The sequence below is a fragment of the Mytilus edulis genome, chromosome 6, assembly GCF_963676685.1.
Source record: "Mytilus edulis chromosome 6, xbMytEdul2.2, whole genome shotgun sequence".
In the NCBI taxonomy this organism is placed as follows: Eukaryota; Metazoa; Mollusca; class Bivalvia; order Mytilida; family Mytilidae; genus Mytilus; species Mytilus edulis.
This window is the reverse complement of record NC_092349.1, coordinates 23,257,689-23,270,990: the sequence shown is the minus strand read 5'-3', so window position 1 is coordinate 23,270,990 and position 13,302 is coordinate 23,257,689. Positions and strand designations below refer to the sequence as shown.

Sequence of the window (13,302 nt, the reverse complement as noted above, 5' to 3'; positions counted from 1 at the left end):
TTACACTTTGCCATTTCTATAATAAAAAAAACTAGGAAAAAGATACAAACACAAAAAGGTAAATGATAAAGCATCACACACACCTTACAAACTGGTGAGGAACTCATATGTCCCGGAAAGGTTAGCAAATGTAGTTCCTCCTTCTCTAATGACACCCTCTGAGTTTTTATAAATGGCAAGTGAAAAGGAGAATAGCAAAAATAGCAAACTCTGAGGCAAAATCAAACCCGAAAGTTCATAGTAAAATGGCATAATTAAAAACACAAACACATCAAACGAACTGATAACCATTATCATATTTCTGACTTGTTACAGGCAGTTTCCTATGAAGAAAATGGTGAATTAATACTAGTTTTACAGCTAGCTAAAGCTCTCACTTGTATGACAGTCGCAACAAATTTCATTATATTGGCAAAGATGACCTTGGTAGTTGTCTCATTAGCATTCTAACATAATTTTTCTTCTTCTTCTAGACCTCAACAGTTATAAAATAATGAAAAACAAACTTCACTACTTTCGACTGTATATGAGTAAAACATCAAACTTAAAATGGAACAATATCCAACATTTTTAACAATTTTTGTAAGTTAGCCCGGAGTAGTAATATGTGGATATATAATATTTTTCAGGACCAACCACTTCTTCAAATTAATTCCGTACATCATGTACATTTTCGGCCGAATAATAACTCATTTCCTTTAATTTAACAATACTAGTATTTGCTTTCATTTTAATGCCAATGATGTATAATTACTGGAAAACCGAAGAAGCTTGGGACCTTCGACATATTTCTGAAAGACATTGAAACTTAGTGATTTTCAACAAATTGACTGACAGATCCGATTTATTATCTGGTTTTGTCTTTTATGATTATTGATCCAAAGTCTTTCTTTGTGTTTTAAAATTCTCTATGTAAGTCAAAAGTTAAACGATATTGGACATGTTGGATATATAACCTTTTAAACGTTTAACATACAAGTGGCACTTAAATGTTGATAAACTGTAAACACTTTATATTTTTTTAAACAGTATCAATTTGTGTTTGTAAATATCAGTGTCATTGAACGGCTTTTACTGGTTGCTTTTCTTATTCAAACGAAACATCGTATACTTCGAAAAAGCCAGTTTTATCTTTAGCCACAAGCAATTTATCCCTGTCTAAATCGTAATCTACTGCGTAAGGAGAACTGACACCATCAAAACTAGAAGTTATATCTTTTGATGATATTCCATTTGGACTGATTGCTATTACTTTATTACTTGTTTTTAGAGCAACGACAACAAAACCGTGTTTTCCCACAGTTATACCTCTAGGTTCTCCATCTGTTGATAATTGCCATACTGCATCCCCATCAATAGCACAACACTTGACTAAATCCGGATTATGTTGGGTGTAGTACAATTTTTCGTTAGAATAGGCAACGTGAGTGACAAGTCCTTCTTCAGGCAAGCTTTTCAGAGACTTACCGTCATCATCAACGCGTTGAATACCACCTTTAAATATCCTTATATAACGTTGTGTACCATCAGATGTAACTCCCCAACATCTGTTTTCGAATGATATTTTACCTTTCTCTTCGGCTGTCTCTAAATCAATAAGAATACTTTCCTTTAAATTTGGAATCGTAATTGCAATTGAATGCTGAGAATAACGAGAAATTCCGTAAGGTTTGTCCCTTTGCTGAAATGTTCTGACAACTACCCCATCCTCTGTGCAAATGACGACCTCTTTATTATCGCTCCAGTCAGTAAACGCAAATCCTCCTTCGCGTAAAAATACACAACCAGCAACAAATCTTTCAGATTCAGGATTAGACAAATCAAACGAATTTACCCTATTAAATTTGATATCTTCAATAGTATAAATGTTTTGTCTCACCAACTGAGTTTGAATTGACTGGTTTCCCAAAAGTTGTAGAGTACAATTAGTCTCTTCTGTTTCAAAATCCACTGCCTTTTTAACTACCGCTGGCAAAGAAGCAAATTCAAACTTAAAAGAAATGTTTTTCTGTCTTAATACTTTGCCGTCAATAAGGAGAGCCTCCAAAATATGTTCTTCTTTATCAAGCTCAGTTCTCAATTTCCTTGTCCCAGCGAAAATTTGATAACTGGTTCCGAATGATTGCATAGTTGTTACAGCGTTGCGCATGTCTCGTAATCGCAAACTAAGATTTGTCATAACAGATGTAATGCTTTCTATTTCCTCTGTGTATGGTTTCCCGATTTTTTCGACCTTGTTGATCATATCAATTTCCATTTGATCAAATACCTTTATCATGTTTTCACGTAAAGATTTCAAACTGGACTTCAAACTGTTCACCTCTTCTTGATATTTTGTCAGTGCGGTTTCTCTGTTGCTTCTGACAATATCACAGTTTTTACTGAGTCTATCAATGCCATTTTCAATGTCAGTCAGAGATGCTGATTCTGCTGCATTCTTAGTCATGATCTCCAGCGAACGGAAACCTGAGCAAGTTGAATGCTTTTGAGCACTACATTGTGAGCAACATGGTTCGTCGTGAATAGCGCAATATAAAACAAAAGGTTCACTGTGGTCTTCGCAGATCTGCTTTATTTCTGTAATGAATGTTGGTAATTTCTTGCGGTCGTCTACCAAAATAGTGGTATGTAATGGAGATAAACAGCCTTTTATAAATTTATGGACAAAACTACATTCATCACATAGGCCTTCGCATATATTGCACCATATGACAGCAGGTTTTACAACATCCTTCTGCTCACAAACTAAGCAATATGGATCAGAGGCTGCCATAATCAAAATTCAACTAAAACGAAAATGGAACACTGTGAAAGTACTTGAGTTCGTGGGCGTCAATGTTCATGTTTTGAGCGAGTGTTCTTGAATGCGTGGATTTTAGTTTTTCATAAAGGAGATTGAGTGCAGGATTTGAAGATTTTTGAATCCTTTAAGGTAGATTCATGGTATACCGCCATCTTGGATTGAACAATCACAGTAAAAAATCGGTCTAGTTATTTGCCTAAATCTGCAAATTTGGAGACAGATTTGCAATTTGATAGTTAGACTGTTTAATAATATAAAGAAAACTTGGCAATTTATTGTATAATTCAAAATAATTAAACAAATATCATTTTATTTTGCTTTTTGAATCATTTTTTTCAAATGAGCCATTTAAGGGAAGATAACTCTTTTAGTAAAAAATTTATACTGGACAGATAGGGAATTTTTTTCTTTTTATTTGTAGCAAGAAAACAAGTTCGGTGACACCATTTTTTCTTTTTATTTTCTTAAAACATATTACAAAACCTATCTTTTCACAATTTATTTCAAAATTCTATCTCATAGATTATTTTTTATGCACACAATTGGGTTTTTCCATTAACAATCTAACCAAATTTAGGCAATTTTCAACGACTCATAGCTTGAAAAATAGCACGGTGACCCCTACTTTTTATTATATTTTTGAAAAGAGCATATTAAAATCTTCATTCTGGCTAAGTATAAGAAAATTCTGTCTCAAAAAAGATTTACTTATGATCTACCTTAAACGATTTTGGAAATAGGCTGATATATCAATGCTTACAAATTGTCTTAAATTGAAGGACATTAGAAACAAAGCGTTGTAATTGTTGAGTGTAGTCAGAAGTAGAATGTCCAACATATTAACGATCATAAATGGTGTTAATTTGGCCATGAATATGTCACTTAAAAAATACGGTTCTTAAAAAAAAATCTACAAATGTACTTTAAATTTGAATTGATTGTTATGAAATGAAACATTGTAAATAGCTATATGAAATTATTTTTTTTTTCATATAACAATTATAAAAAGATAATATGAACACTTCAACTTGGTATATTTCGTTGGACATTATAATTTGTGATTAGAACCACTCACGATTACCATAAAAAATTGATAACACGAGTAAAACTTCTTAAGTAGATACCATTTACAATATCACTGTGTCTAAACCACACCGGCAAAAATTGTTCGGACTCGATGGTATCTAACATCCGGCACACTGACGGAACATCAATAGACAATATTTTCTTATTATTTTTATGATATCGAAGAATATATATACATATACAACTATTTTCTATTGTGAGATGCAATATTTTCTACAACCGTTCTATATTAACGGAGAAATAAGGAAAAATGCACGTCAAAATTACAAATTGAGTGAACCATGCCTCGAAATTGTTTAATTTCTCGTTAAATTGTTCACATTGTACGGGAAAAAAGGTACGGGAAGATAGATACTGACACGGAGATTGCAAAACTTGTCATTATGAACATCTCAATACTTGTATTTGTGTGTATGGAATCGAACGAAAGAAATGGATCATGTCAAAATGTAAATAGCCGGTTTTGTCAATGTTTACCACCCAGTTGTGTTATAGAGTTCACAATGCATAACCCGGTTTGGTCAAATTAAAAATTCATAATCGCATTACATTATTATTGATAATTTAACTTCAGCGATAAAAAGGAGTTTTGTGGGTCGTTGGAAAACAAGTTCTTTCACCGGACAACGGATTATTATTTATATGATCAGTCTCAGATTCTAATCAGTGAAATAATGAGCAAACACTTGCATTCCTACTCTGATAGAACACAAATAATTTTAATGTTATTAACAACAGAATAGATAGAAATGAAGGCTATAACATAAATTTAGGTTAAAGCTCTCAAATATGCGTTTTCTATATGAATTATGGAAAATATGTGTAAACTTGAAAGTTTACGGTCTTAAAAAGCGAAACACACAATTGATAAGTGATTTTCTCGCACAATAGGATGGGCATTTTTATACGTAATCTAATCATTCTATGTATGTAACCTTTTCTATGATCGTTAAAAATAAATCTTCTTAAGGATAAACGTTCATAATAAGACAAATGTATGTGCATGCATAATCGACATTGAAAATGAATGTTTATAGGAAGTAAAGGATTACAAATACCATGCATTAAAAATAAAATTTATTTATCACTTATTGTAACTATACTACTATGTATAAATTAGTATAATAGTCTCAGGTCATCGACAAAATTCAATAATTATTTTGTTAACCCATGGAAGTAAATTAAATATTTAAATATTATTTCCGTGGTTAACCTTACTATATATATAATAACCATACATTGTCTCGAAATATCAATGTTATTTGTACAAGGCTTAGAAACAGGTAGAAAGCGAGTCTGTGCCGAGCATTTCTACCTCAGTTTCGAGCCGAGTACAAATCCCACTGATATTTCGAGACAATGTATGGTTATTCTTTATATACTGCAACTCTTATCATGTATAACTGTTCTAAATGAAGCATTTAGGGTAAAAAACATCATTTCTTAATTTTCAACGGAAGACTTTAAATTTCCGCGAACCTGTATGTTTTATTGGCGTCATAAATAAAACTCTACGGAAACATATTGTCAACGTCATAAACAAGGTGATATACGGTCAGTGACTGTATATCACATATGAATATACGTTCAATGCAATTTGACTGCTCAAATAGCACAGCTGCAGTATATAAAAAAAAAGGAATGTACTGTCGCCATTGGTTATGATGATCGTACACTGACGTTGGACAATATATTCAGTTTATTTTAAAGTAGACGTTATTTTAACAGCTTTTACATGCCGTCGAGCGTAGCGAGTCGAACAATATTTTCACTATTTTTTGCCTTAAAAAATCGTTAAATACATGAATCAATATAGTTTTTGGCAACCAAAATGGGGTCGGGGGCGTGAAACCTATACGTCTTCTAGATTCGCCACTTATCTTACAAAGTGTAAACCGGATTAATATATTGTAAAAAAAATAAGAAAACGGGGACACCCGCAAAATCGGATTATGTGAGTTTGATTATGTTTATTATAAACATTTTTATTGATATTTTTAAACAAGCGAGACCAAGTGATTCGAATTCATACATTTTGAACTATTTGTATAAAGCTGCATACAGGGGAGATCACTTCTAACCTCTTATTAGAACTGTCAGAATATTCTGTCATAGAACTGTTCTAACCTGTCATAGAACAGTTCTTTCTAGAACAGTTCTATCTTAGAACAGTTCTACCCTAGAACTGTTCTAAGTAGAACTGTCAGAATCAGTTCTAGGTAGAACTGTCAGGATCAGTTCTAGGGTAGAACTGTCTAAATCAATTCTAGGTAGAACTGCCCAAATCACTTCTAACCGTAGAACTATCAGCAGAACTGACTAAATCAGTCAGGACTGTACAACAGTTCTAAATGACGCCATTGCAGTAAGGGCACTTTAGAATTTAGAAGAAATAAATCACTTCCAATTACTTTGCTACATAATAGCAGATTTTCTAAAAAAATTTTACTGATCAAACGTTGCATGTACAAATATCGAAGTGAATAGAAGGTTATCCAACTCATCGGACAAATATTTTGATAAGATTGCATACGGAAACATAAAATTGAGAAAGGAAATAGGGAATGTGTCAAAGCGACAACAACCCGACCATAGAGCAGACAACAGCCGAAGTCCACCAATGGGTCTTCAATGTAGCGAGAATTCCCGCACCCGTAGGTGTCCTTCAGCTGGCCCCTAAAAATATGTATACTAGTACAGTGATAATGGACGTCATACTAAACTCCGAATTATACACAAGAAACAAAAATTAAAAATCATACAAGACGAACAAATCATTGTTTACGTTTCTTCGTTCCCCGTTTTTAACAGTCTTTTCCAAAATATGACTCTGCATTTAATTCATGGAATTTTAATCGTAATTTACCTTGTTTGCCTTGGATCAACATTCATTTAAGATTCTGTTTTGACAAATGTTTAAACGAAAATTGTACAGTGGATGAATTATGGGATATTAATGAAAAAAGTGTTGTATAACGTAAAAAAATATATACATTTGCTCTCGTCAATTTAGCCAGACTTATCCATAACGATTATAAATGATATCTGGGAGTCTGGAACTCAAAAAAATATACTCGATCTAAACATGAATGAAACATTTGCCCCCGGACGTTCGGCTACAAACAAAATCATGCATTTTTCTTTGCCTTCTTCAATTTATATTAACAGTATACTATTCCATGAAGAGAACTTCCCATACATGTACTTTTTATTTTATTTTTAAAATAAGGTATATGAATCAGTCATGTGAGTGTTGGATGATGCCGTTAAATAGTTTTGTTAAAAAAAAACATCATCACAATTTACTGACTTAAATATGTTAAAAAGTCACTGTAGTGACGGTTCATTATTATGGATACATAGAGGAAATAACGGCGCGCTAAATTCTTAGACACCTTATCGCTATTTGTCTACCATTACTGAATATCACACAGGCTCCCGTAAAATTCTAACGTCATAAAACAAAATATCTGACGCCACAATGGAAAAGTGATTGTTGTATGCTTCAAAAGTTCAAGAGGCCGGGTCAGCCAGGATTAGCAATAACTGAATAAGGTGTATTGTGTTTCAAAGTTGGTGTCATTTCAATCATACGATCCGTCCTCACATAAAAATATTATCGGTTTACAATGAGGCCATATATATTTACATGATAAAGTGTAAATAAGTTCAGTTTTGGTTGATGCGGTCAAATAATTTTGTTTAAACGACTAGTCACTCAGTCTGATACATCGAAACTACTGAAATTTGTTTTCAATATTTTGAATAAATAGAGGACTTGCTGATACTCTAAATTGATATGGAAATTTTTTTGAAGCCAATGTGTTCCAATATTCATTGATATTGCTGTCATTTGAATTATAAAATCCATCGTAATATGTATTACTATAAGTGATTTAGTATGCGGCTATATATATATTAAGATTTACATAACAAAGTGTAAATATGGACAGTTTTGGTTGATGCTGTCACATATGGTCAGTTTTGGTTGATGCTGTCAAATATGGTCAGTTTTGGTTGATGGGGACAAATAATTTTGTTATACTCATGAGTCAGTCTGAGATATCAAAACTACTGAAATTAGTTTACGATTCAAAATTTTGATTAAAAAGAGGACATGCTGGCACTATAAACTGATGTGAGCATAATTTTGTTTTCCAATATTGCTTTCATTTATATTTAACAATCCATCCTGATATAAAAATATAAGTGATTTACTTTGCGGCTATTTAGATTGACATCATTTACATAATAAAGTGCAAATATGGTCAGTTTTGGTTTATGCGGACAAATTATTTTGTTATACAAGTCAGTCTGAGGTATGAAAACTACTGATATTTGTTTATGATGCAATATTTTGAACAAAAAGAGGACATGATGTCATTCTAAATTGATGCAAATGAAATTAGGTAGCATTGTGTTCTAATATGTATTCTATCATTTGTATTTTCATGATTTTACAATCCATCCTTACATAAAAATATTACAGATTTACTATGCGACTATAAGAGTTACATACAAGAGAGCAAATATGGTCAGTTTTGTTTGATGCGGTCAAATATGGTCAGTTTTGGTTGATGCTGTCAAATATGGTCAGTTTTGATTGATGCAGACAAATAATTTTGTTACATGAGTCAGTCTGAGGTATGAAAACTACTGATATTTGTTTCTGATGCGATATTTTAAATAAAAATAGGAAATGCTGGCACTCTCAATTGATGCGAGAAAAAAATTTGTGGTCATTGATTTCCAATATTGTAGTTCTTTTTATACTACAGTCCCTCTTGACCAAAAATTATAAGTGAATTACTGTGCAGCTATTTAGATTTACATAAAAAAAAAAAAAGATAATAAGGTAAGTTTTGGTTGATGCAGTCAAAAGATTGTATTACACGACTCAGTCTGAGGTATGAAAACTACTGATACATGTATTTGTTTGTGATTCAATATTGAATAAAAAGAGGACATGCTCATTGGCAGATCAAGGGGGGGGGGGTCCAGGAGTTGGAACCCCATTTTTTTACGATCAATGCATTTGAATGGGAGCATATAGTTGGAACATGACCCAACAGGAAAAGTCACTTTTCATCACTAGGCACTGGTCGACCGTCGTTCATTATCTTTCAATACAATTTTGTACATAAATTTTCACATAAAAAATTACTAGGCTGCATTTAACAAACATTATCTAAAATCATATGTCTTTTTTTAGTTATAATTAGGGTATCTAGTTTTAAAAAGTTTACTGTGACCCATCTTGTCAACCAAGATGGCCGTCATGGCTAAAAAATAAACATAGGGGGACATGCAAGTGCATGATGTCAGTTATTTAAAAACAGCCGTAGAAATAGAAAATTCGAAAGGGCCAGATGATTATCTTCAAAATGTTGAGCTCTACCATTTGTCCATTTACTACAAAATTCGCACATTACTTCTTAAAGGAGTTATTGCATTGCCCTTAAATGACGAATTTTAAGTTCTTATTATCAATTTTCTATCTATTATTTTCAAATATATAAAAGTAATACAGCAAAAATGATATAGGAAGACAAGATATACAAATAAGTCGACTTGGCCGATATCCTTATAAAAATTATCGACCTTTAATTAAGAGTTTTGTTTTTCATTTCCTTGCGTTTTTACACGCCCGTCACAATTTTGACAGGAAGTATTATTGTAAACATCCGTCCGTCCGTCCGTTATTCCGTCGTACCGTCCGTCTGTCCTTCCTTCCATCCGTCCGTTCCTCTATCTATCAGTCATTCTGTCTGTCCGTCAGTCAGTCCATCTATCTATCCGTCTATCCTTCTGTTCAGCGTTAACATGTCACACCGTAACTTGAGTAAAGCTTATATAATTTTCATGAAACTTAACAAAGTTATTTCTTATAATGGTCAAACGACCTGTAAACTTTTTAGTGAAAATCAAATTAAATCTTTTTGAGTTACAGGACTTTGTAAGTAAAACAGCAGTGTCGTTTTTTAACATGTCGCACCATATATCTCAAAAACAATTTGCTATTATTGCATCAAACTTTAAACACTTCTTAGTTATACAAATCTTAACTTCTGCATATATTTTGGTGATGTTTTAAATTTTGTTTCAGCGTTATTTAGTTTTTTTGTAAAAAAAGAGGGGGGGGTCACATATTTTGATATATACTGAGCCAAAAAAGTTAAGCAACATAAATATAAAATTTAATTTTATTAAAAAATCATAACAACATATAATTTTGATTATAAAAAAATGGAATTAAGACATGTCAGAAGCAACATGAATGTTTAACACTCATATTCATTAGGATATTTTTTTGTATGGAGCGCGGGAGGGTCAAAAAGCTGAAATGAGTATAGTGTTATTCAAAATCAATATCTCGGCCATGCTTTAAGGGCATCAATTAAGGATTGGCAGGCACACCAGCAGCTGCCCTTAGTCAATACACTACTCTTGTGGCCACAAAAAAACTTGTCCCGTGTTGACGTAAAGCGAAGGTAGCGCTCCTCTCTTGACGATGGTTGTTTTTGTTCTACGACATATCGACCTATCCTGTGCTGTTGCAATTTGTTGATATCTGTTTTTTAGTCCCTAAACTGTTGACTTATGCACATTAAATCGAGCCAAGACGTCAGCAACACTCATGCCGGCATCAACCATTCCAAGAGCCATCTGACGGTCATTTTCGGAAAGGCCTGATTGACGACCCATGCAATTTTTTCAAACGTTTATGTGTTTTTCTTACCAATGGTGTGTTTCTGAACGCTAGTGCAAAAAAAAAATTAAATTTCGTTTTAAAAGTACAGGTACAGAAGGTAAAACATCAATTACACGCGCAAAGCTGAAATGGCGCGAAATCAATCACCTGGAAAAAGTACGACTGCTTAAAAATCCAGGTAAAACTAAGGATTATATCAATGATGTTTGATTAAAAAAAAAATCCAGAAACAACCAAAAAAAAATTCAAAAAAAAAAGTGTTGCTAAACTTTTTTGGCTCAGTATATCTCAAAACCTACATAAAAAAATATCATAATGTTATAAAATAATTAAATATCAGTATTTGCTTTTGAGTATTTATATTCCATTTAAAATTAGTTTGAAGATAAGTTAAATAAGGGATACGCCTTTCATTAGGAAAATGTGTATTACTATAATTTCCTATGTCCAAAAGTGCCCGTTTTAAATCAATGTAAACACGCAAAGTTTACTTTACAATAAATACATATTCAAATTCTTTCGAAAGACAATGTTCAGATCTGTGTTAACGTTGCTTTCATAAATTGTTGGTATTAAAATTATTTTTTTTTAAAACCGGGTGATATAATATAGACGAAACCGGGTGAATGTGTGGTAAACAACATTGACAAAACCGGTGTATTTTAATTTGACATGACCCATTTCTTTCGTTCGATTCCATACACACAAATACAAGTATTGAGATGCTCATAATGACTAGTTTTGCAGTCTCCGTGTCAGTATTTATCTTTCCGTACATTTCTTTCCGTACAATGTGAACAATTTAACGAGAAATTAAACAATTTCGAGGAAAGGTTCACTCAATTCGTAATTTTGACGTGCATTTTTACCTATTTCTCCATTAATATAGAACGGTTGTAGAAAACATTGCATCTGACAATAAAAAATAGTTGTATATGTATATATATTCTTCGATATCATAAAAAAAAATAATAAGAAAATAAGGAGAAATCTATCTTTCGCCTGTCTATTGATGTTCCGTCATTGTGCCGGATGTTAGATACCATTGAGTCCGAACAATGTTTGACGGTGTGGTTTAGAAACAGTGAATATCCTGCACTCGAAAAAAAAATTCAACAGGAAACTATGGAACGCCAAAACTCTTTCTCAATTGAATTGTTTCATATTTTCATATCGTCTTTTCATAAAGACGAACATATGTCCATAATTCCTAACATGCATTTCATTTAAACCTAGGTGAATAGTTAGCAATTATTCCACATCTCCTTATGTTTTTGAACTATCATGTCCATTTTCATTATATAATGTGCATTAGCAATTACATGCTGTGATGTTTACCCTTATATGGTGTCCAGTTGGGCATTAATTGATATGCAAACCTAGTTATATGATGTGCAAATAGACATTTTTTTTGTGAGATCTTATCGGACATATCCAAATAAAGTTCTCTGATGTCACAAACAACTTCTACACTTGAAGCCTTTGATCCATTACTGATGCAATATTGTAATAATAATAATATTTTTATTTGTTTGTATAGTTGTCCGGTAATACACAACATATAACTCATAATAAGTATATTTGTAAACCTTCTATAAGGCTATTATCACACCATTACAAATTCAACCATAAACGGTGTTTGCACATCATAGCTATTATGAAAATGGTCATTATAAGGCAGTTTTGGCGTTCCATAGCAAACTATAACAGTTACCGTGCAATTCTTTCTACCTGTCCTTTGGGTTGATTGTCAAGTAATATCTTTTATTTTATAATACAGTCCAAATTATTACAGCATTTTATATGTTTTCTTAATAAATAAAAAAAGGTGAAACATTTCATTTGTAAACATGGACATTTTATCTTACCTTTAGCAGTCATCGTATTCAACACCAGGAAGTGTATTTGCTTGTCATGTGATATGGGTCAAAAATTAAATCACATTTCATTTGTATAGTCATGAAATCGTTACTTAAACTATTTTTAGTTGCCCGATATTAAATTGTTCTGTATCTATTAAGAACAGGGTTGGTAATTTGTTTTTTATTTGTGAATGGTGAACAAACATCGAATACAACTTATAAGAATTACCGATACTGTTCAATCTTTTACACGATTATATGGTACAATATACTTAATAGCAGAAATAACGCACCACTTCGAACAATGCAGATTTGTTTCTCACAATTATCTAAATTTGATACACATTTGACTCATTTCAATTACTTTTTTAACTTAAACATGTTAAAGATATAAATTAATCCATGGAGGTGGTTCCAGAAAAAGAAAAACACACACAGATTAACATTTTCTTTCGGATATTATAATGAAACACTTCTCGTTTTATTGAAGTAAATTTTAATTTGATATTCAATCCATACTTATGAAATGACCTTATATCGAAATATTATTTTATCCCATTTTCGTAAACTTTTACTTTGCTTAATAAAACATAAAGAGTCATATCAATTAACAGCAACAATGTACTTAAAAAGAAACTAAATAAATGACATTTAGACCTTTTTGTAATCTTTGATGCCTTAATACAGTCTAATTTCATTTGTGCATAATTTGGCAAAACAAGCAACACAATTAAACACTCATTAATCAACTCAGCTGCTGCAAACAAGTAAGCAATGACTTCTTATACAAAGGGATCAGTCGTGTTTATCTCAACACGCACAAGTCCATTATTCATTGG

At 32.2% G+C, this 13,302-nt stretch overlaps 1 protein-coding gene across 1 annotated transcript; it reads right to left on the bottom strand.

The window, feature by feature from the left end:
* Nucleotides 1–275: 275 nt before the first annotated feature.
* On the bottom strand, nt 276–12,515 carry LOC139527370 (uncharacterized). Its single transcript, XM_071322781.1, has 2 exons — nt 12,470–12,515; nt 276–2,786 (listed from the first exon to the last, which is right to left on the bottom strand). The coding sequence occupies exon 2, from the start codon at nt 2,771–2,773 to the stop codon at nt 1,088–1,090; it is 1,686 nt and encodes a 561-aa protein (XP_071178882.1). The 5' UTR covers nt 2,774–2,786; nt 12,470–12,515; the 3' UTR covers nt 276–1,087.
* Nucleotides 12,516–13,302: the final 787 nt, after the last annotated feature.